The sequence below is a fragment of the Triturus cristatus genome, chromosome 10, assembly GCF_964204655.1.
Source record: "Triturus cristatus chromosome 10, aTriCri1.1, whole genome shotgun sequence".
Classification (NCBI taxonomy): Eukaryota; Metazoa; Chordata; class Amphibia; order Caudata; family Salamandridae; genus Triturus; species Triturus cristatus.
In genome coordinates this window covers 361,026,280-361,048,163 of record NC_140593.1, presented here as the reverse complement: position 1 = coordinate 361,048,163, position 21,884 = coordinate 361,026,280, and the positions used below count along the sequence as shown (strand labels likewise).

At 40.1% G+C, this 21,884-nt stretch overlaps 1 protein-coding gene across 4 annotated transcripts in view; it reads left to right on the top strand.

The window, feature by feature from the left end:
• Positions 1-21,284, top strand: part of LOC146789441 (ATP-binding cassette sub-family B member 5-like) — a 1,226,636-nt gene extending 1,205,352 nt beyond the window's left edge. For all 4 annotated transcript variants that reach the window (XM_085631579.1, XM_085631577.1, XM_085631580.1 and 1 more), the window contains one exon: positions 19,238-21,284. In XM_085631579.1, the coding sequence (XP_085487705.1) occupies positions 19,238-19,435 (198 nt within the window). In that variant the 3' untranslated portion in view covers positions 19,436-21,284. The remainder of the gene's footprint in view (positions 1-19,237) is intronic.
• Positions 21,285-21,884: the final 600 nt, after the last annotated feature.

Below are 21,884 nucleotides of genomic sequence, written 5' to 3'. Positions count from 1 at the left end.
ACAAGCCCGTCTGCACCCATACACGTCCGTTCAATGGCTAGCGCAAGCCATGCTGCTCATTTTAATCAAGGAATGCCCCTAAGAATAATTACTCTTTTAAACAACTCAGGAAAGTGAGAGCCTTGTTCCAATGCAAAAATAAACTGCAGGTATAGCATATTGCTGGCTCACTATCTTAGAACTGTATATGTTTGTCGACGTGCACACTTAATTCAATAAAATATTGTGATGAACCGTATTCACAAACAGGTTAGAAAGTTTTTGTGTGTTATGCGTGCTACTGTGGAATGTGGTGTAGCCTAAACCCCTGTGTATGAATTCCAACTCTGAAAAGGACACAGAAGAATCAGATCCTGCACAATGCACTGCAAATATCCCTAAGGTTTCAAAACATTATCAATATTTCAACGTAAGTTATTAAAAAAATAACAATCAACACTTAGTCATTTGTTGCTTACTAACAGCAATATTGTGTACTGATACATGATTGCAACAATATAATCAAAATGATTGTTGATAACAAACGATATCACGGTTAAAAAAATATATATCATGTGTTATACAAATGTAATTTGATTGGTTTGATACATCTCAAGACCAAACATTTAGAAAAAGACCCAATGCATTTCGGGTATACAACCCTTCTTCAGGGGTACAACTAATCTCGAAACAGTTTAGGATGGTACACGAGATGTAGTACGAATAGCAGCCTCCAATAGGAACTACAAAAGTAAAAAATGAAAGAGACAGTGTCACTGCTTCATTATGATGAACAACTCAATAAAGAGAACATATCATGTACAAAAATATCATGTAAACAAGAGTTTGCACACTCGAGAAGAATCGACGTATAGCTATCTCAGGTTGAGAAAGAGGATTCGAATAGAAAGAAACCAGGAATGGTGAGTATGTGAAGAAGAGAGACGTGCTGCCCCAACAACTTATCAATCTGTTACCATAATAGCTGTCGCCCAGTGAAGGGGTGATGTTTGATAAACAAAACTCATGGTGTATATACCCATGTGTATAAAACCTTGTGGAGAATATCTCCAATACCAATGAAGTGCTGTAATCCTACAAGAAAAACACTCTCCATGATTATGCGGTCTAGCCAGATAGTCAACTGATTAGTAACAGAACTGCCAAAATAAAAATAACAATAAAAAACGGCAACTCTCGAATGCCGGGGTCTTACCAATATGCCTGTGAAGGGCAAGATCTACGGAGAATCAAAGATAGGAGGATAGAAGTTAGTGTCATAACAGCGTCTCGATGCGTACCACCGCACGCCAGAAATAAACCAAGCATCCGCTTATCCAAAACTTGTCATCAAACGTCCCAAGTCTGAAAAGAAAAGGGTCTATGTAAATACACTGTCGCTCTTAGCTGTAGCAGAAGAACTCAAATGGAGAGCTTAGTTCCTGAACAACTCACCGCCATAGAACTTCAAACGTCGTCGTGCGCAAGACCAAATCACGAGACCATAGTGTTACGTCAGCACGTAGGGAGGTGTAGGAAGGTTCTTTAAATGGAAAGCCGAAGACCAGCATACAAGCTTATCAAACTTTATTGAGTGGTGTACCTCCTTGTTCTACAGACAACCAGGAAACCAAATGTCATTCAAAACAGGATCCGGGTATCTATGTGATATCTCTAAAAAAGACACTCGCTTACAACGTCGATACTAAGACAGTGTATGTTAATGCAAACATGAACTATGCAAAGAAGGGAAAGAGAAAATAAGATCCAAGGTTAAATGTATTATAGATAGAGTGTACTGAGTGACAAGACTCAGGTGCATGGTGAAGAAAGTGGCAGGGAATCAAAAGGGAATCCTCGATATTAACGCAAGTAAAATATCGATCAATTCGTGTGTGCAAAATCTGTACATTTAAAAGAGACTGAATCATAGGAAGCACATTAGTTCATAATGATCATTGAGACCACCAGGAATGATGGTCCCTAAATACTTGATCCAAAAAGTTTCCCTACGTGCTAAGGAGATATTGAAATCCATTCCGGGTGTATTATCTATTTTTTTTAGAATGGTAAATCTGATCTGGGGGATAGTGTGTGGTGTGTTAACCCAATGTGCGGCCAGACAGGAGTTACAGTTACGGTTGCGAATCATGCTCTTATGTTCAATAATTCTGTTTTTGACCTTGCGTGAGGTCCTCCCCACATATGTCAGTCTACAGGGACATTGTAAAGTGTAAATCAACCCCTCCGTATTACAATCTGATGTGTGTTTTAATTGAATACTCTTGCCTGTTTTTGGGTGAGCAAAGGTATTGCCTGGGATGACATTCCCGCATTGATCACAATTCCAGCATTTTCTCATGCCCTTATATTCTTTTATGGTGGGTATGCGTGTTGGTTTTAACCATTATTTCAGGTTTTTGGACCGGGTATGGGCAAACATGGGTCTGCCCAACAACACTGGTTTGAGATCCACCTCTTTGATATAATTCTCTTGATGTGTTTAGCTTGCTCAGAGTGTTTTAACACAAACACCTCACGTGTGTTACTCTTCTTGATGGTTGATTCTAATAAATCTTCTCTTTTTTTCTTGGATACTACTTCTTTTGCTACTTGTAACACTTCCTGTGGGTAACCCCTATCTTTGTATCTTAGTATGTGTTCATCAATTAGAGTTTCAGTGTTTTCATTCTGTGATGAAATTCTCTTTATTCTGATTAGTTGAGAGACAGGCAAATGCTTCTTCAGAGAAATTTGGTGTGCGCTGGTATAGTGTAACGCATCATTCATATCAGTGGGTTTGCTATACACAGTTATCTGCAATCCAGTATCAGTTTTATGTATCTCAATATCCATAAAGTTGATCTTGTTGGGATGAATATTATATGTAAATTAAATATGTGTATTGCAAGAGTTTAGTTCATTGATGCATTCTTCAAGTGTATGTCGATTCCCTTTCCAGATTACCAAAACATAGTCGATGTAACGCATTATAGGCTACAAGATTAGTGCACCATGCTTCCTTATGTAGTATGTGAGTATCTTCAAACTATGCCATGTATGTATTCGCATACGATGGGGCCACTGGAAAGCCCATGGAAGTTCCCATCCGTTGAAGAAAAAATGTGTCTTGCCAGGTGAAGTAGCTGAACGGGGATCAGCAGCTACAGAAAATGAGTCATCTACATCCAATGATAAGTCGTCTTTTTTAGCCCTCAGCCAATCATCCAACCACCCGCCAGACAAAGCAGATTCACACAAAGGCAACGGTCTCGCAGGGGAAAAAACAAAATACGTCACAGAATCGGGCAGACTTCAGCATGTCCAAAAGAAGACAGGAACCTAGTTATGTACATTTCAAAAAGATCTTTCAGTCCGCGTGAAATTACCGTTCTAAATAAAAGCATGTCATTTGTTCCAACTTATTCTTCAAATGCACTGGAAACTGAAATAGCGCTATTTAAATTTATGCGTAAACTCAGACTGCGGTGGTTCTTTTTACCAACCACAGATGGAGAAGATTCAACACAATCCTCACAAAAATCCCGTCCGAAGAGCAATTTCATGGCTCTGTTTTCGCACAAAAGTCTTGATAATTTTGAACTGCTTGTTAAAAAGGACCTGGAAACCATTGAATACCGTCCATCTAAAAATGCTAATCTGACACCCAAAGATAAGAGAATTCTTAACTCTCTCAAACAGGACAAGACTATAACTTTTCAACCTTCTGATAAAGGTGGGGCGCTTGTCGCAATGGACACCTCTTTCTACGAACAGAGTGTGAATTCACATGTTTTAAATACCGATACGTACATTATGCTGGATACTGATCCCACACATGTATTTATGGGGTTACTTGCCTCCATCTTATCCAAAGCTGAAGAAATGGGTTGGATTAATGAATCTACGAGAAGATTTTTACAAAAATCCTCACCTAAAATCCTGCACATATATATGCTTCCCAAGATGCATAAAAACGCAGTAAACCCACCATTTCGACCTATAGTAGTTGGCTGCGGATCCATTCATGAACCAATTGGACAATATCTCGATTTCTATTTACAACCACTTGCACAATCATGGAGCATGTACGTAAAGGATTCCACACACTGTTTGAAACGACTAGAAGAGATACGCCATTTTTTTGAAGAGGAGATCCTACTTTGTATAATTGACATAGTAGCATTATACACTTCCATCCCCCACAATGAGGGGTTAGAGGCAGTAGAATGGAGACTACTTCACAACCCCACAGAAGATGTAAATGGAGTATTTCTATTACAACTATTGCATGTTTCGCTATATCACAGCTACTTCACCTGGCAAGACACATTTTTTCTTCAGCGGACGGGAACTTCCATTGGCTTTCCAGGGTCCCATCGTATGCGAATACATACATTGCATACTTTGAAGATACTCACATACTACATAAGGAAGCATGGGGCACTAATCATGCGTTACATCGACGATATTTTGGTAATCTGGAAAGGGAATCGACATACACTTAAAGAATGCATCAATGAACTAAACTCTTGCAACACACGTATTCAATTTACATATAATATTGATCCCAACAAGATCAACTTTTTGGATATTGAGATACATAAGACTGATATTGGATAACAGACAACTGTGTATAGGAAACCCACTGATATGAATAATGCGTTACACTATACCAGCGCACACCCAATTTCTCTGAAGAAGCATTTGCCGGTCTCTCAACAAATCAGAATAAAGAGAATTTCATCACAGACTGAAAACACTGAAACTCTAATTGTTGAACAAATACTAAGATACAAAGAGAGGGGTTACCCACAGGAAGCATTACAAGTAGCAAAAGTAGTAGTATCCAAGAAAAAAGAGAATATTTATTAGAATCAACCATCAAGAAGAGTAACACACGTGAGGTGTTTGTGTTAAAAAACAAGCAATCTAAACACATCAAGAGAATTATATCAAAAAGGTGGGAAATTCTTGAACAAGAGGTACATCTCAAACCAGTGTTGTTGAGCAGACCCATGTCGCCCATACCCGGTCCAAAAACCTGAAAGAATGGTTAAAACCAGCATGCATACCCACCATAAAAGAATATAAGGGCATGAAAAAATGCTGGAATTGTGGTCAGTGCGGGAATGTCATTCCAGGCAATACCTTTGCTCACCCAAAAACAGGCAAGAGTATTCAATTAAAACACACATCGGATTGTAATACGGAGGGAGTGATTTACGCTATACAATATCCCTGTGGACCGACATATGTGGGGAGGACCTCACGCAAGGTCAAAACCAGAATTATTGAACATAAGAGCATGATTCGCAACCGTAACTGTAAGTCTTGTCTGGCCGCACATTAGGTTAACACACCACACACTATCCCCCAGATCAGATTAACATTCTAGAAAAAATAGATAGTACACCCGGAATGGATTTCAATATCTCCCTAGCACGTAGGGAAACTTTTTGGATCAAGTATTTAGGGACCATCATTCCTGGTGGTCTCAATGATCATTATGAATTACTGTGCTTCCTATGATTCAGTCTCCTTTAAATGTACAGATTTTGCACACACGAATTGATCGATATTTTACTTGCATTAATATCGAGGGTTCCCTTTTGATTCCTTGCCACTGTCTTCACCATGCACCTGAGTCTTGTCACTCAGTACACTCTATCTATAACACATTTAACCTTGGATCGTATTTTCTCTTTCCCTTCGTTTGCATAGTTTGTGTTTGAATTAAGATACACTGTCTTAGCATGGATGTTGTAAGCGAGTGTCTTTTTTAGAGATATCACATAGACACCCGGATCATGTTTTGAATGACATTTGGTTTCCTGGTTGTCTGTAGAACAAGAAGGTACAACGCTCAATAAAGTTTGATAGGCTTGTATGCTCATCTTCGGCTTTCCATTTAAAGAACCTTCCTACACCTCCGTACGTGCTAACGTAACACTACGGTCACGTGATTTGGTCTTGCACTCAACGACGTTTGAAGTTCTATGGCGGTGAGTTGTTCAGGAACTAAGCTATCCATTTGAGTTCTTCTGCTACAGCTAAGAACGATAGTATATTTACATAGACCCTTTTATTTTCAGACTCGGACGTTTAATGACAAGTTTTGGGTAAGCGGATGCTTGTTTTATTTCTGGCGTGCAGTGGTACGCATTGAGACCGCTGTTATGACACTAATTTCTATCCTCCTATTTTTGATTCTCCGTAGATCTTGCCCTTCACAGGCATATTGGTAAGCCCCGGCATTCGAGAGTTGCCATTTTTTATTGTTATTTTTATTTTGGCAGTTTCTGTTACTAATCAGTTGACTATCTTGCTAGACCGCAGAATCATGGAGATTGTTTTTCTTGTAGGATTACAGCACTTCATCGGTATTGGAGGTATTCTCCACAAGGTTTTATACACACGGGTATATACACCATGAGTTTTGTTTATCAAACATCACCCCTTCACTGGGCGACAGCTATTATGGTAACAGATTGATACGTTTTTGGGGCAGCACGACTCTCTTCTTCACATACTCACCATTCCTGGTTTCTTTCTATTCAAATCCTCTTTCTCAACCTGAGATAGCTATACGTCAATTCTTCTCGAGTGTGCAAACTCTTGTTTACATGATATTTTTGTACATGATATGTTCTCTTTATTGAGTTGTTCATCATAATGAAGCAGTGACACTGTCTCTTTCATTTTTTACTTTTGTAGTTCCTATTGGAGGCTGCTATTTTTACTACATCTCGTGTACCGTCATAAACTGTTTTGAGAATAATTTGTACCCCTGAAGAAGGGTTGCATACCCAAAATACATTGGGTCTTTTTCTAAATGTTTGGTCTTGAGATGTATCAAACTAATCAAATGATATTTGTATAACACATGATATATATTTTTGTAACCGTGATATCGTTTGTTATCAATAATCATTTTGATTATATTGTTGTAATCATGTATCAATACACAATATTTCTGTTAGTGAGCAACAAATGACTAAGTGTTGATGATTTTATTTTTTTGAATAACTTACGTTGAAATATTGATAATGTATTGAAACCTTAGGGACATTTGCAGTGCATTGTGCAGGGTCGGATTCTTCTGTGTCCTTTTCAGAGTTGGCTCACTATCTTGCCAGAGTGCCATCAGCTGGTTACAGCTGAAGCTAAGCCATGAAAACGTATATATCCTAGTTGTAAACATATTATACAAATGAAAATATATGGGATAAAACAGCCAGATAATCTTACCGGGTGTCTCATTATTACACATATTCTTTCGCATGCTTTCAATATTTTGGGTTACTTGATTGAAATTAAAGTGCACTATATGTTTGTAATAGAACTATGATTAAATTAATCTTCAAAACCAAATCATGATAGAGCAGTCCCGCCTGGAAATGCAAGTACCCATTTGAGATGAATTGGAAAAAGGAGCGGTGGCCTGGCAATTATCTTTTGGGACTCATTTCAGTGTTCTGAACATCCTCTGACTGGACTATCAATGATGGTAGGTGTGGGCTTCTGTCTCAAAACTTCCTTTTCAGGAGCCTTAATCTTTTAAACCCCTGGCCAAGCTTCTGAATTTATTAACTTCTTAAGTGTTGCTATTGCACAACATTGCGTTCGATTCCCTAGTTTTACTATCCTAAGAAATCTTAATCTCCACATTGACACTAAATACAATACATTAGCCCACTCACTTATAGATGCAGTATTAGTGCTCAATCCAAGGCAATTCGTCCCCACATTCAGCTGGCCATCCATTAGATTTAGTACTGACTAATCATCAGTCGTTATTGGTTGACAGCCAATAGTATTATCCTGATCTGATCACTTTGTAATTTCTTTTAGTTGGACTGACTACAGAAGTATAAAGCACTCAACACCAGATACCATCTGTACAATTATAAGTGGGTAACATCAAAGAGCAAGATTTAGTGGACACCCTAGCAAATTCATAAGCAATATAAACTAGTACTATGGATATATATACCAACCAAGTAAACCATTGGCTAAGAGTGGCACAAGCTAGCCCGAGTTATCACCCATACGCAACATAGGCAAAGGGACATTGCACCTTGGTTGTCATCGCAATTAGTAAATGAAGAAAGGAGTTGCAAAAATGTGGAGTGAAATCCAGAAGAACAATTCAGTATAAGACAATGAAAAATATAAATTGGCAATGGAATCTTATAAAACGTCAATTAAAATCGCTCAAGCAAATTTCTCTGCATCAAAACTTGAAACTACTAAGAATACTTGCAAAATGTACCAAATTACTAAATTGTTCATACAACCCAAAAGCCTGCAGCACCTAGCCCTCAGTAGAACTCTGTAACCACCTCTCAGACTTCTTCAAGGAATAAAATTGGAAAAATACAAGCTGAATTTAAAACTAGGAATCATGATGATATGAAATGGAACCACCTCATAACTTTTTGTAAAATAAATACTACATTTTTCAATTTCAATCATATTACCCTTCAGCAATCTGAGAAAGCATTTTTGGGCTGTAAATCGTGGTCTCCTGATCCACTTGCTACAAGGATGCTGGCCAAAGCAATGGAAGTAAATATCTTGTTCCATAGATTGAAGAAAGCAAGGATAAAACATTTTCTAAAAAAGCCATCTGCTGACCCGGATATTTTATTGAATTTCAGAACCACCTCTCTGCTCCCGGCACTCTTCAAGATGATAAAGAAACTTGGCAATATCCAACTATAGCCAAGCCTTTTACATTTGTCTCATTCAGGTTTCAGGCCTCAATACAGCACCAATGCTGCTCTACTGGAGGTCTCTAAACCACATAAAAATGTATACTTTTGGAAAAATCTGCGGCGTTCGAAGCTGTATCTTATACTGTACTTTTGGAACATCGGTCCAAGATGGGTATTTGTGTCTCGGCATTAAGATGGCTCCAGTCTTTCCCTTGTGATAGACATCCAACAATAGCAATTTCCAACCTTTCCTCAGGAAGCTAAAAGCTCAAATATGGGGTCCCTCGAGGATCCTCCCTGAGCCCCACTCCATTTAATGTTCACATGGCTCACTTAGCAACATTAAGAGTATTTTGGAATTAAAGTAGTATCCTATGCTGATGATACAGTGTTAATATTTTTCAATAAAGAAAATTGCTGACATCCCAAAAGCGGACTGCAAAATGTGATCGAAAGGAATTAAATCAATACAACAGAGTTACTTAAAATGTAACTCAGACCAGACTGAGATTCTTGTTTTTGGATCCACCAAGAAATTCTAAGTAATTGTTGGCCAGAAGGAATGCCTAATCCCCATCCTCCTACACTGGTAGCAAGAAACCTTGGAGTAAAAATAGATAATAAGCTTACTCCCCCCCCTCCCAAGTTCTTAATGTATGGGTATTCATTTTATGCAACTTCGTACACTAAAGAAAGTTTTGGATATACTCCCCCTTCAGGCCTGGAAAATAGTTGTGAATGCATTAATTGCTTCAATATTCAACTGTCCTATAGTTTTTATTTAGGTCTTCTCAACGCCTTGATCAATCAGCAGAAGGTGGTTAAAAATGCAGCAGCCCTACCAGGTTTTAAAGATACCTCACTACTCATCAATCTCTTAGCATTTCAAACATCTTTATTGGCGACAACTCATTCAGTTTAATAATCTTGTCCTGGCGCACAGACCTGATTAAGACATCAGTCCTTAGGGAAAGATGTCAACAGTACAATCCAATTGGAGTCTTTAGATCTAGTGCAGCTTTTGGTAGATCTTTGTTCTCCCTAAGCAGCAAAGGCTTGTAATAAACTTCCTTTTGCTCTCCAAGCTACTAATTATGAAAACCAGTTCAGGCAGTAGTTGAAGACTTATGTAAAAGCAGGCAGACCTTAGGTTTAATCACGGCGGAGACTACTCTGGGCCTGCCATTAAACCCCTCTGACAGCCCTACGGAGTAATTGGCTGGCGTTATAGATAGACCAATCACTCTGCCAACCTGGTTTAGATGGCCAGAATGAGAGGTTAGTTTTCAATGCCAGGAAAACCCTGGCGATAAGGGGTGGTGAAAACTTCTAAATGCTCTCCATGGGGAGGGGAGCATTTTATTTTTTAGTTTAAAAAAGAAAATCCCACTTTGGGACTTAAAAATAAAATAAAAATGAAAACTGTTTGGTGCATAGCTCCATCATGTTGACGAGCACCAAACTTCAAAAAACATTGACAAGAACCACTGTGATGGTGGTTCCTGCCATTGCTTAAAAAAATTACCGCCTACTGGGCTGTCATTTTTCGCTTTGGTGGATGGCATCTCCATCAGGGCAACAGAGTAATGTGCTCCATCTCCCTCACAGAGAAACGAGCCGCCCACCTACAAATAAATCAGGCCCTTAGTTATTCTATTCTTCTTAAATCTGTTCAAATGACATACAACCTTGATTATTGGTTAGCATCAGGTCGTCCTTTGGGCCAGCAGTTTGCACTTTATAAAACAATTTCATTCATTCATTTGTGTACCCTGCTGTTTAAATATTGATAAAATAAGATTCCCAACCTGAAGACTATGAATAATTCAAGCATGTGAATCTGTCAAATATGTAGAACTGTAGATATAGGTAAGTACGTATTTTGTACCAAAATCATTCTTACTGATATGACTTTGGTGGCAACTTGAGTATTTGATTTAATATTATATTGACATCCTCAGTTTACAACTTGTTGCTTAGTGGTGAAATACTTCTTCATCACTTGTGCTTCAAAAATGTATATATATATAATGTTTACTGTGCACTGGTATTTTGTCCATTTGTAAACTTTAATCTTTGTGACTACCAGAAGAGTACATATAGTCACTTCTGCCACATAGTAAGTTTCTGTGCCATATGACCTTTGGTTACCATAGCTAAAGCAATGCATGTTGGCAAAATTCTGTTTGTTTTCTATGTTTGGTAAATGCTCCTCATCTTTCATACAGATTTTAGTTTGGAATTATGTTTTTAATTTCTCAGCGCCTGTGGAGCACCATCTCCTAATGTCACATTTATTGTATTGTAGAAGATCTTAGCATAGAGTAAGTAATGTGCAACAAAGCTCCACTGTCACACACCCCTATACATCTTATCAAGCTGATGCAATCCATATAGTCTTTTTGGGCACTGAAGCATTACAGCAGAATTCACAGTGTACCGCGATGATTTACTAACACTTAACACAAGGTTTACATCGCACAAGTGCCAAAACCAGTTATAAATTGTTTATTTTGGAGTTACTTTCTGATGCCTGAAAATAATGCTGCTTTGCCTTACTTTGCTTCAACGGGGCATTCAATTGGTGCCGGTAAGATATTGGGGTTTTATATATCATGACAAAGAAAAGACTAAGTGTAGTTGCGATTACCACTAAGTAGTGTCGCACTGTCACCTCATTTCACTTTGGTCGTGTTTACTTTATTCAAATGAGAATGAACCAAAACCAAACCAAAGACCCTGTAACAAAGGGCACTAAGAAGATAGATGCTGGAGCCACCACATTTCTTTTGTCACATGAGTTTTATTGAACATGGAGTTACCAACTGCACATAGCATGAAAATGTAACACAAAAGAACCCAACTCAAAAGACTCTTTACAGCTGATAATGTGATAAAAGTAGGAGGACGCAACCATTTAGCTCTTCTGCAGACATTTACTCCTGGAAAGCCAAATTTCTGCCCAGGAGGCTGAAGTCTGCCTAGTGAAATAGCCACACAGCAGTGGAAGCAAATCCCCATAGCCAACTCATAGGTAGCTGAGATTGTCCATAACTCTATCCACAGAGTATAGTAAGTGCAATTTCAACCTTTTGGGCTAAAGCTAAAAGAAAGTGCCAACTTTCTTCAACCTTTAAGATTTGAAGAAATATTCCTAAGTTACCCAACAAAATGTCCAGATTTACAGGAAAGTTGTACAAAAAACCTTAGGTAAAAGGGGTCTTATTCTCAAAATTGCTCATCTTAAAATAATCCTTTGAAACATGTGCTCCTATGTCAGGGCCACCAAAATAGCTAGCTGCCATCCATACCAAAGTACATGCCACTAAAAAAAGGACTTGAAAGAAGGCATATCTACGAGAGCCTGTGCGAAATGTTTTAATGTATGAAAAAAGTGTGCAATACCAATGGAAGTTTCCAAGTGGGAAACACCATTGTAGGGTAGCAAATATGCAAAATACCACACAGCTGATTGAATACTAGAGGCTCTAAATCATTCATATTACTACAGGAGCAATGAATTGCAGTCCTTTCAAGCTTAAGAATAGCAACTGCCAGTCTCCTATGAAAACCATTCAACAGAAACTAAATTATCAGTGCATGCCAGTATAATATTTGATCTCAGCCTTTGTAAACGTAGACCTTCAACCCCAGACAGAATGGTGAGGGTTGTCACTATTCGAAAGAGAGCCGTAATCCACTCTAAGCTTCATTATTGATTACCCGTTGAGTTCTCAGAAAAGGATAAGTGAGGCAATGAGCCTGGCCTTGACAGCTTAGCTTCCTCTAATACCTGCATGTCAAAAACAGATATTGACAGAGATAGAACAACAGGAAAGCAGATGCTCTCAGTAGAAGGAACTCCACCCTAAAATATTGTACGGTATAATGTGATATTTGTTATTCACAGGAATTCGCACAAGAGGTTTCAATGGGGAACGCATTCAGCCTCAAATTATCTCTTCTTGCAACAAGAAGCAGTCATGCATCAAACATTTGCACCCTAAACCTTCATGCTTCATGCTTTGAAATGTAATATCATATCGTTAGAAGCATACTCTCTCTTCTTGTGGAGATAACAGAAGTGGTAGATGTAGTCAGACACACTTTATCTAATTACATCTATTCAGGGATCTGCAGTACACAGAATGGTGCATTCAAGAATATAATCATTTCATGATAGCAGAAGATTCTTCCATTTTGCAGTTTTTCTCTTTTAGCACGGAGTTGTATAAATGAAGAACAATTAAGGCATTCATAAGAACCATTTCCATTTACTTATAAACTCTGTGTCAAGGTTCTTTTTTTTACTGACAAAAAGCTTCTAAATTCTCTCTCTAGTTCCATTAGTGATGACTTTTGTGGGAACTTTATTTAGTGTGTCCATCTTTTAACAGCATACACTTAAAACTGTTGTACTCCTTGCTGCTACTGATTTTGACACTCGGATGTTATTTTTCATCACTGTTAGACTTGAAGAATACAGTTACAGAATGAAAGCATTTTCTGAGGCACCTATATACACCGTTTTATTCACCAAACAGTTGTAAATAATTTTTCTTGTTTTCTGCCAAATGTTGGTTTGGGATTTTAGTTTACACAATTCTAACTTTACCGTCATTGTTTCTTGTGCCATACCTGTGCAACCTGGAACAACTTTTTCATTATGTAGTCTCCAGAAAAGCTCATAGCTGACTAGGGAAGAGAAGGGAGGAGCACTGGATCAGTGATCAAACGTTCACCGGTTACTTTGGGCCCAAGATTGTCAAGACTGTAAGAAAACACCAAAATGCCCATGTGTCATCCTCTCTGTTAAGATATGCTATGAAAAAGTGCGGACAGGGTCACCTGAAGCTTTAAGAGCTGGTCTGTTAGAGAGAGTACAGCAACTTCAGGTGCTGGCAGTTCCTCTTTTGAGAATAGGTTACTATGTCAAGTGGTGACTTAATCAGTTCCCTACCCATACATAAAATGCTACTGTCTTGAATTGGATTTAGGGAGCATGGCTGAATTCAGTTGGATGGTTTCTCCAACAGTCTGTTTACAAGTGTGTTGGTAAATTTCTCCATCTGGCAACCTGTTTGTGCAAGGATCAGAATTCCGTTATTTGTAGTAATCACCACTACCTGCAGTTTTCCCCTAATGAATTTCAGGACTACTCTGCCTAAATATACAGGACGAAAAGCATGAAGTAAATTCTGATGCATGCGGAATTCGGTGAGCATAACAGCATTTCCAAGTGTATTTGCTCTTTTCCCAGAAGAAATCTCAGAATGGGAGGTAAATACCACACACTGTGGTGTTGATATTTACTGAGTTTTGTAAATACCTCACACTTGCCCTGACCACTTAGAATCAGAGCATACATATTTTGGTGTAAACATTCAGCGCTCGTTCTGTCTCTGACACGCTTATTGTGAAAAGTTGATTTGGCAATTTTTCAAGCTGACGAATCCACAGAAAGGTGTATCCATTAGAGAGTATGTTACTTACCTTTTACTGAATAATACATATGTTTTTGCATATTTATCATTACTCATAGCCACCCCCAACCTATTGGTGTACCGCTGATCTTACTGTTGTGAAACGCCATTGTAAATGCTTAAAAGGGCCTGTTGTCACACATACTCCTCAGAAGTCTAATTTCATTATGAAGTAGCTCTCAGAGAATTCACAAAGTTTCATGATGAGGTTTGCTCACTTTTTTCCTGTTCCAAAATTAAGGAAGCCCAAAATGCATTTTTTTACGTCTTTAAAGTCCTTCATCAACTCATCATCCTTCTGTGTAATGTACCTTCCGTTACCTCAACATTTGAATTCTGCAATGTCTTCTTTGACTTTTGCCATTTGAAAGCACCGGCGACACCCTAAAATGCATCCTCCTCAACGTACGCTCCGTACACAAACACGCCATGGAAATCTGGAACCTACTCGACTCTCTCTCGCCCAACATCACCTTCTTCACAGAGACCTGGACCAACGCATCCTCTGCCCCCGACATCAGCACCGCCATCCCAGATGGCTACAAGATCCAGAGGAAAGACTGCCCCAACCACCCAGGAGGGGGCATCGCCCACAAGTGCACCCTCCGCCTCACCACCTCCAGCGAAACCTTCCCCTCTGCCGAACACCTGAACTTCCAGATCCAGACCACCCCCAAAGCCACACTCCAAGGAACCCTCGTCTACAGATCCCCAGGCCCCAAACACCCTTCGTCACCACCATCACTGACTTTATCGCACCCCACGCCATCGCCTCAACAAACTGCATACTCAATGGAGACCTGAACTTCCACCTCGACAACCCCAGCGACCCCAACTCCACTATCCTTTGTGACAACCTCGCCAGCATCGGACTTAAACAACTCGTCAACACACTGACTCACAGAGCAGGACACACCCTGGACCCCATATTCGCGGCAGGAAACAGCATCTAATTCAGCCACACAACGCAGCTGCCATGGACCGACCACCACTACGTACACTTCGCCATCAACCCCAAGGCACCCAAACCAGCCCCACGCCCACCACGAAGGAACTGGAGCAAGGTTACCGACGAGAAACATAACTCCACCCTCACCCGAGACAACCACACCTGGGCCCCCGACGCAAACGACGCAGCCAGAGAACTCCACACCTAGATCTCCAACTGTGCAGACGAGCTCGCCCCACTACGCAACCCCGTCAGACAACGCCCCAGGTGCGCCGCCTGCTTCACCACTGATCTCCAAGAAGCCAGACGCACCTGCAGGTGCCTGGAGAAGAACTGGCGAAACACCAAGACAACTGAAAACCACACCACCTACAAGGACGCCATGACGGACTACCACAACCAGATCAGAGCCACCAAGAGGAACTTCATCCACAACAAAATCCTGGCCAACTCCACCAACTCCAAGGAACTTTTCAGTGTCATTCAAGAATTCACCAACCCGTGCAGCGAAGTCACAGACATCACCCCATCCCAAGACCTCTGCGACAAGCTTGAAACCTATTTCCAACTCAAGATCAAAAACCTCTATGAAAACTTCATCGACCATCCACCACAGATGGCACCCCGCCCCCCAGAAACACCAGCCAGCCCACCATCTCCAACTGGACACCGATCACGGCCGAAGACACCGCCTCGACCATGAAAAGCATCCACTTGTGGGCCCCCACCGACCCCTGCCCCCCTCACATCTACCACAGGGCCGCAGCTGCCTTTGCACCCGAACTACAACGCACCATCAACACCACCTTCAAAACAGGTAACTTCCCAGACGACTGGAAGAGCGCAGAAGTGAGACCTCTGCGCAAAAAGCCCACAGCTGACCCCACCGACCTCAAGAACTATCGGCCCATCTCGCTCCTCCCCTTCGCAGCCAAAGTTGTAGAGAAAACAGTCAACAGGAAACTGTCACGACTCATTGAAAAGAATGCCGTCCTCGACCCGTCCCAATCTGGATTCTGAAGCAAACACAGCACAGAGATTGCCCTACTCGCCGCCAAAGATGACATCTGCACCCTCCTGGACCAAGGCCACTCCGCATCCCTCATCCTACTCGACCTATCAGCGGCCTTCGACACCATCTCCCACCGCACACTAGTCACCAGACTACACAACGCAGGCATACAAGGAACAACCCTGGACTGGATCTGATCATTCCTCACCGGAAGAAGCCAAAGGATCAGACTCCCACCCTTCCTCTCCGACCCCACTGAAATCACCTGCAGCGTCCCACAGGGTTCATCCCTGAGCCCCACCCTCTTCAACATCTACATGGCCCCCCTCGCAGCCATCGTATCCTACGCCGACGACACCCAGCTCATCCTCTCCCTCACCAAAGACCCCACCACTGCCAAACTCAACTTCCAGAAAGGAATGCAAGACGTTGCAGTCTGGATGACCAACAGCTGCCTGAAGCTCAACGCTGAGAAGACAGAAGTCCTCGTCCTCGGTACCACCCCTTCTGCATAGGACAACACCAGGTGGCCGACCGCCCTCGGAACCCCACCTACCCCCTCAGACCACGCCAAGAACCTTGGCATCGTACTCGACTCATCACTCAAAATGAACCAACAGGTCAACGCCGTCACCTTCAGCTGCTTCAACACCCTCCGCATCCTCCGCAAGACCTTCAAGTGGATCCCCCCTGAGTCAAGGAAGACAGTCACCCAAGCATTCATCACCAGCAGACTGGACTATGGAAACGCACTCTACGCCGGCATCAAGTCCCTACTCCACAAACTTTAGACAATACAGAACACCACCACCAAACTCGTCCTCGACATCCCCCAACACAAACACATCAGTCAAAACCTACGAAGTCTCCACTGGTTCCCCGTGGAGAAAAGAGTCACTTTCAAAATCCTCACTCATGCCTACAAATGCCTACACAACAACGGACCTAAATGCCTCAATGACAGAATCAACTTCCACGTACCTAAAAGAAACCTCCGATCTTCCAACCTTGCACTGACCGAAACCCCACACAGGTGGAAGATCCTTCTCTCACATTGCAGCCAAGACCTGGAACGAGCTACCGGCAGACATCAGACGTGCCCCCTCCCTGAACACCTTCAGGAAGACCCTCAAGACCTGGCTCTTCAGCTAAACAGATCTACGGAACCCCCCCCAGCAGCTTGAGACCCTGACGAGAGAGTAGCGCGCTTACAATTCCCTGATTGATTGAAAGCTGCCACCATTCCCAATATTTTTGGCAACACTGGGTCTACTCTTGTTCTAGCAGCATCTCCTGCCCTCTAACTATCTTTCTTGGAATTCTCACTTCAAAATCTATTGAGAAATGACTTCCCAGAATAATATCTGGATCCTCACCTAATCCTTCGCATCCTCTGTTCTTTTGCAGTCCTCTCAAACAATAGTGTTTGTTCTCACTGATCTCTGTGATTTGTCTTTTAATCCAGTCCTACTTCCACCTTTATGGAAAGCCACTTTGGTTGTCCAACTTCTTAAGTAACAATCTGTAGATTCTGCTATTCTCAGTAATTACCAACCCATTTATCTTGTTCCTCTTCCGTCCAAAATAATTGAAAGAACTTAGAATTTTTCAAATCTCTTTCTGTCTAGATTAGTATCTATGTTTCCTCGTTGCCAAGATCATTAAATCCTTTGTCTCAATCTTGTGTCGTACAATGATTACACCTAGATACTGCTTAGACTAAATGACAAACGCCAGCAGAACTACCTGCGGGCCTGCTTTTCTGGGATTGCTTCTTGGATGAAGCCTAATTGATTTTGGATCAAACTGAGGTCTTGATTGTAGGAAGTCCTCTCTCTCTAGCTGTTAGCCCACCTAATCTTCCTTCACTCCCAGCCCTCTTATTAAGTTCGCAATCTTGGTGTCATTTTCGATGCTAGTCTGTCTTTTGGTTCTCAGATCTACAAAGGCATTGTTACTGCTATTTTTACATTCATCTTCTCAGGAAAATCATTTTCTTCTTTCCCCATTCTTAATAGAAAATTGGTCCAACCTGTCATTTTGTCTCAATTCAACTATGGCCACTCTCTGTATATGAGATTACCTAAATATTTTCTATCTAATTTTCTAACTGTTCTGAAAATCGCAATCCGACTCACCTATAGTCTTCCTCGATGCACAACTATCTCCCATCTTCTTTCTAGACTTCACTGGCTTACCATTTTTCAGCTCTCCATCTTTAAAGCATTTTACTTTTGTCACGGGGCTATCCATTACACCAGCCCTCTATATCTTGAAAACAATTACCTATTTTACATCCCTTCTCATGCTCTTCCCTCAGCATCTCATAACCTTCTGGTTGTTCATAAGACATGGACGCTCCAGATTAGATGGCATTTTAGGGCCTTATTCAGATTTTGGCAGACAGGTTACTACATCCCAAATGTGGCAGATATCCTGTCCGCCTTATTAAAAGTGCCTAACACCTGTGGCATTTGTAACAAGGGGGACAGGCTATTGTCAAGTTTGTTGTGATGTAACCCATCTGCCAACCTTTAAATCAGGATCACGGTTTCCTTGTACCTTCTTTATCTCTTTCCCTTAATTCCTTTTCATTGTGTTCTCTCTCCTTTTCTGCTTCGTCTCAGTAGCACCAGGATACCACTGGGGACATTTGTACTCTTTACATAAATTCATAATCATCACCCTCCCTTCTTACCTGTCTATAGAGAATATGTATCTTTGCGTAACATGATTTTCTGATGCCCCCCTTGCTTACAAAAATTTATGGTGATTGTATTTATTTAAAAATCTGGGTGTGGGGCAACATATTAAGCATATGTACCTTTTTTGAACTGTGGGTGTGTCTTTAAAACATTTGTTTTAAATAAATACTTCTTGAACGATGGGATAGTGATTGAAGTCACACAAATGTGCCTACGCATTCATGATGTGATCAAGTCCATTGAGATTTTTACTTTGAAGCACTGTAACCCTGCTTATCTCAACAGCTAAAGAACGTGTATATCATTAGTTCCTCCAAATCATTTTGATATTACAGATTGATTTACATAATCTTTGAGTAACACACTTTATCCTTTTCTCAAACTTTCAGGTTGTACAACAGGCTCTTGAACAAGCAAGAAGAGGAAGGACTTGCATTGTTATCGCTCACCGACTTTCCACAGTACAGAATGCAGATTTGATAGCAGTGATCAGCAATGGAAAAATAGTAGAACAAGGAAATCATCAACAGCTTCTTGCAAAAAGGGGAGCATATTTTAATTTAGTTAATGCTCAAACTATGAGTTAGAAGACAATCTACAAAAACAGTTTCATCAAATGTCCAAAATGTCCTTACGTGATTTGCACTGAAAAACATACATATATGTTTATCTTGTAAACATTTAAGTTTTTTTTATCATATTTAAAACTCCAGGTTTAAAATGTATTTGCACTAGAAATTCTCAAGCACTGTACTTTACGCACATACAAACAAGGTGGCAAACTTAGTGGTATTAGGTTATATTTCAGAAATGAAACAATATGAAATACGAAATAGCAGTTATAGTACTGAATAAATTACTTTTTATAATATGCAATTTTCCTTTAAAAGTAATGAATACATGAAGTTCAATGTTTTAACTTGAAACCACTTTAATTGTACCGTCTTTGTTCTTTAAATGTGTATGTGCCTTCACCTCAAAATAGAGCATCTTCTTTTTGCTCCACACTGTGTCTACCTATGTTAATGTTTCCACATTATTCTCTTTCCTGCCAGTCCTTTTATCTTGCTGTTAGTTTACCTGTCCTGTTGATTCCTTCTGCTCCCAATAACCCTCCCTTTGTTTTGAAGAGAAGCTGTCGTGGAGAGAACTCTCAAGCTTCTCAATCCTTTCTTTGCTCACCCTCTGTCTGCCCCTACTGCAGCCCATTCCTTTGTGGTAATATCTAGGTGCAGAAAAGGCCACAACAAGGTACGGTGCCTTGTTGTAGCCTTGAGAACACCAACACTTGAGAGGTATTCTCCTTCCTTTCAAAAAATGTTTATTTTTTTTAGAAAGAATGTTATATTGTTCTGCTGGTAATTTGGCCATGCTTATTTAAATTCCAAGTGTATTGAATGTTTCATTTGGTCCTGTCGGCGTGCAAATCTCTCTCCCCGTTACTTGCCCAATGTGCGCCAATGGCTCAAACTGGAAGTGGTTTAGTCCCTGGCCAGACTTTGGTGATCCTCGATTGGACCCATCCCTTTTCCAGTAGATGTTACACAATAGAATAAAGCTGTAACATTCTCCATAAGAATGACAGACACAGGCTATTGTTTAAAAGTTTACTTAAAGAATATAAAGCAGAAATGCATACGCTAGACCATCAATCAATTAGCATAATAATAGTACATAAGTCATAATTACAAAGAATTCAGTAAAGTTGAATATAAAATCTAGCATTGATACAACTTCAAAGGTGGGGTAAAGGTGGTATCTCTAACAGTGAAAAGGAAGGTCCTTTTTTAGGACTTTAGACAAAGGATTTCATATATTCACTACATAAAAACGTGGTTCCAAGGATGTACATCAATGGCAAATGGGCAAAAAGAAACATTTTACTACAGAATACATTCAAAGATATTCTCATAATTCTATTACATTAGATTCAGTCATTATCAGAGTCTATTCAGGTAACACAAGTTGATACAAAGTATGTAAGGCAGCCTGGGACAGTCACGTTGTCCTTGGTTAGGTACATCGCGCCGAGTGTGACTGGGAAAGCTTCAATCTTTCAGTGTAAAAGTTCACAATTCTGTATTACAAGGGAACAACAGCAGTGGTGATCACGTGGTGTATTATGATGTCAGATTCAAAATGGAAGAAAGCATGAAACTGGCTTACGTTAGCGTCAGCTTGATTTTTCGCACTTAAACCACTACAATCAAAAACAGATTCCACAGTTTAGAACCACTAACACTACTGTTCAGTGTAATCCCAATAATTGTGTGTGGATTTTTTGTCTATTTTTACAGTTTTTATATTCCATTTTCTTCAATATTTTGACTGAGTGTGTGGCTTTATAAAAATCGTATCTAGACTGAGGAACTGTAAGCTATTACAATTACAAAAAAGTATTCCCTGAAAGATAAATAACTGCTGCAACCAAATAAATGTTTCAGAATTTCTATACAAATATGAACATTGAAGAAATCAACATAATGCAAGAAACACCCCAAAGTATTTTAAGGATAAAGTGTCTATTAACAAAAATAATAATAACTAAACCAAGAGAATGTTTTCTGAAAACAATTGAGCAATCTTTAAGATGACTGTTGGATAGGGAAATTACTATTCCCAACATTGAATAAATAGGCAATGGTATTTAAAAAGCGAAGTCCAGTTGCAAGCCAACAAAACAAGTTTAAGAGCTTTCGAATTCAAGGATAAATCTACCTTTCTCTTTAAATCTACCTTAAATTTAAGGTTTATTAATAATCTGATTCTGGTATGTAAGTTTTTTTAATAGAAACATTCAGTTCTAGTATGGGGTTAAAAATGTATTCAACAAATGAAATCAATGTTTACATTTATTGTGGAATATCCGTCTATTCTTAATCATATTAGAGGAATGTTGTAATGAACACTGACCTTAGGATAAGCATTCATCCAAACTTCATTGGAAATACTAGACAGATGCAAAATCACACCCACACAGAAACTTCGCTGTGGGCTGTTTGACTTCTTGCAAAATAGGTTGGACAAGTACAGCTC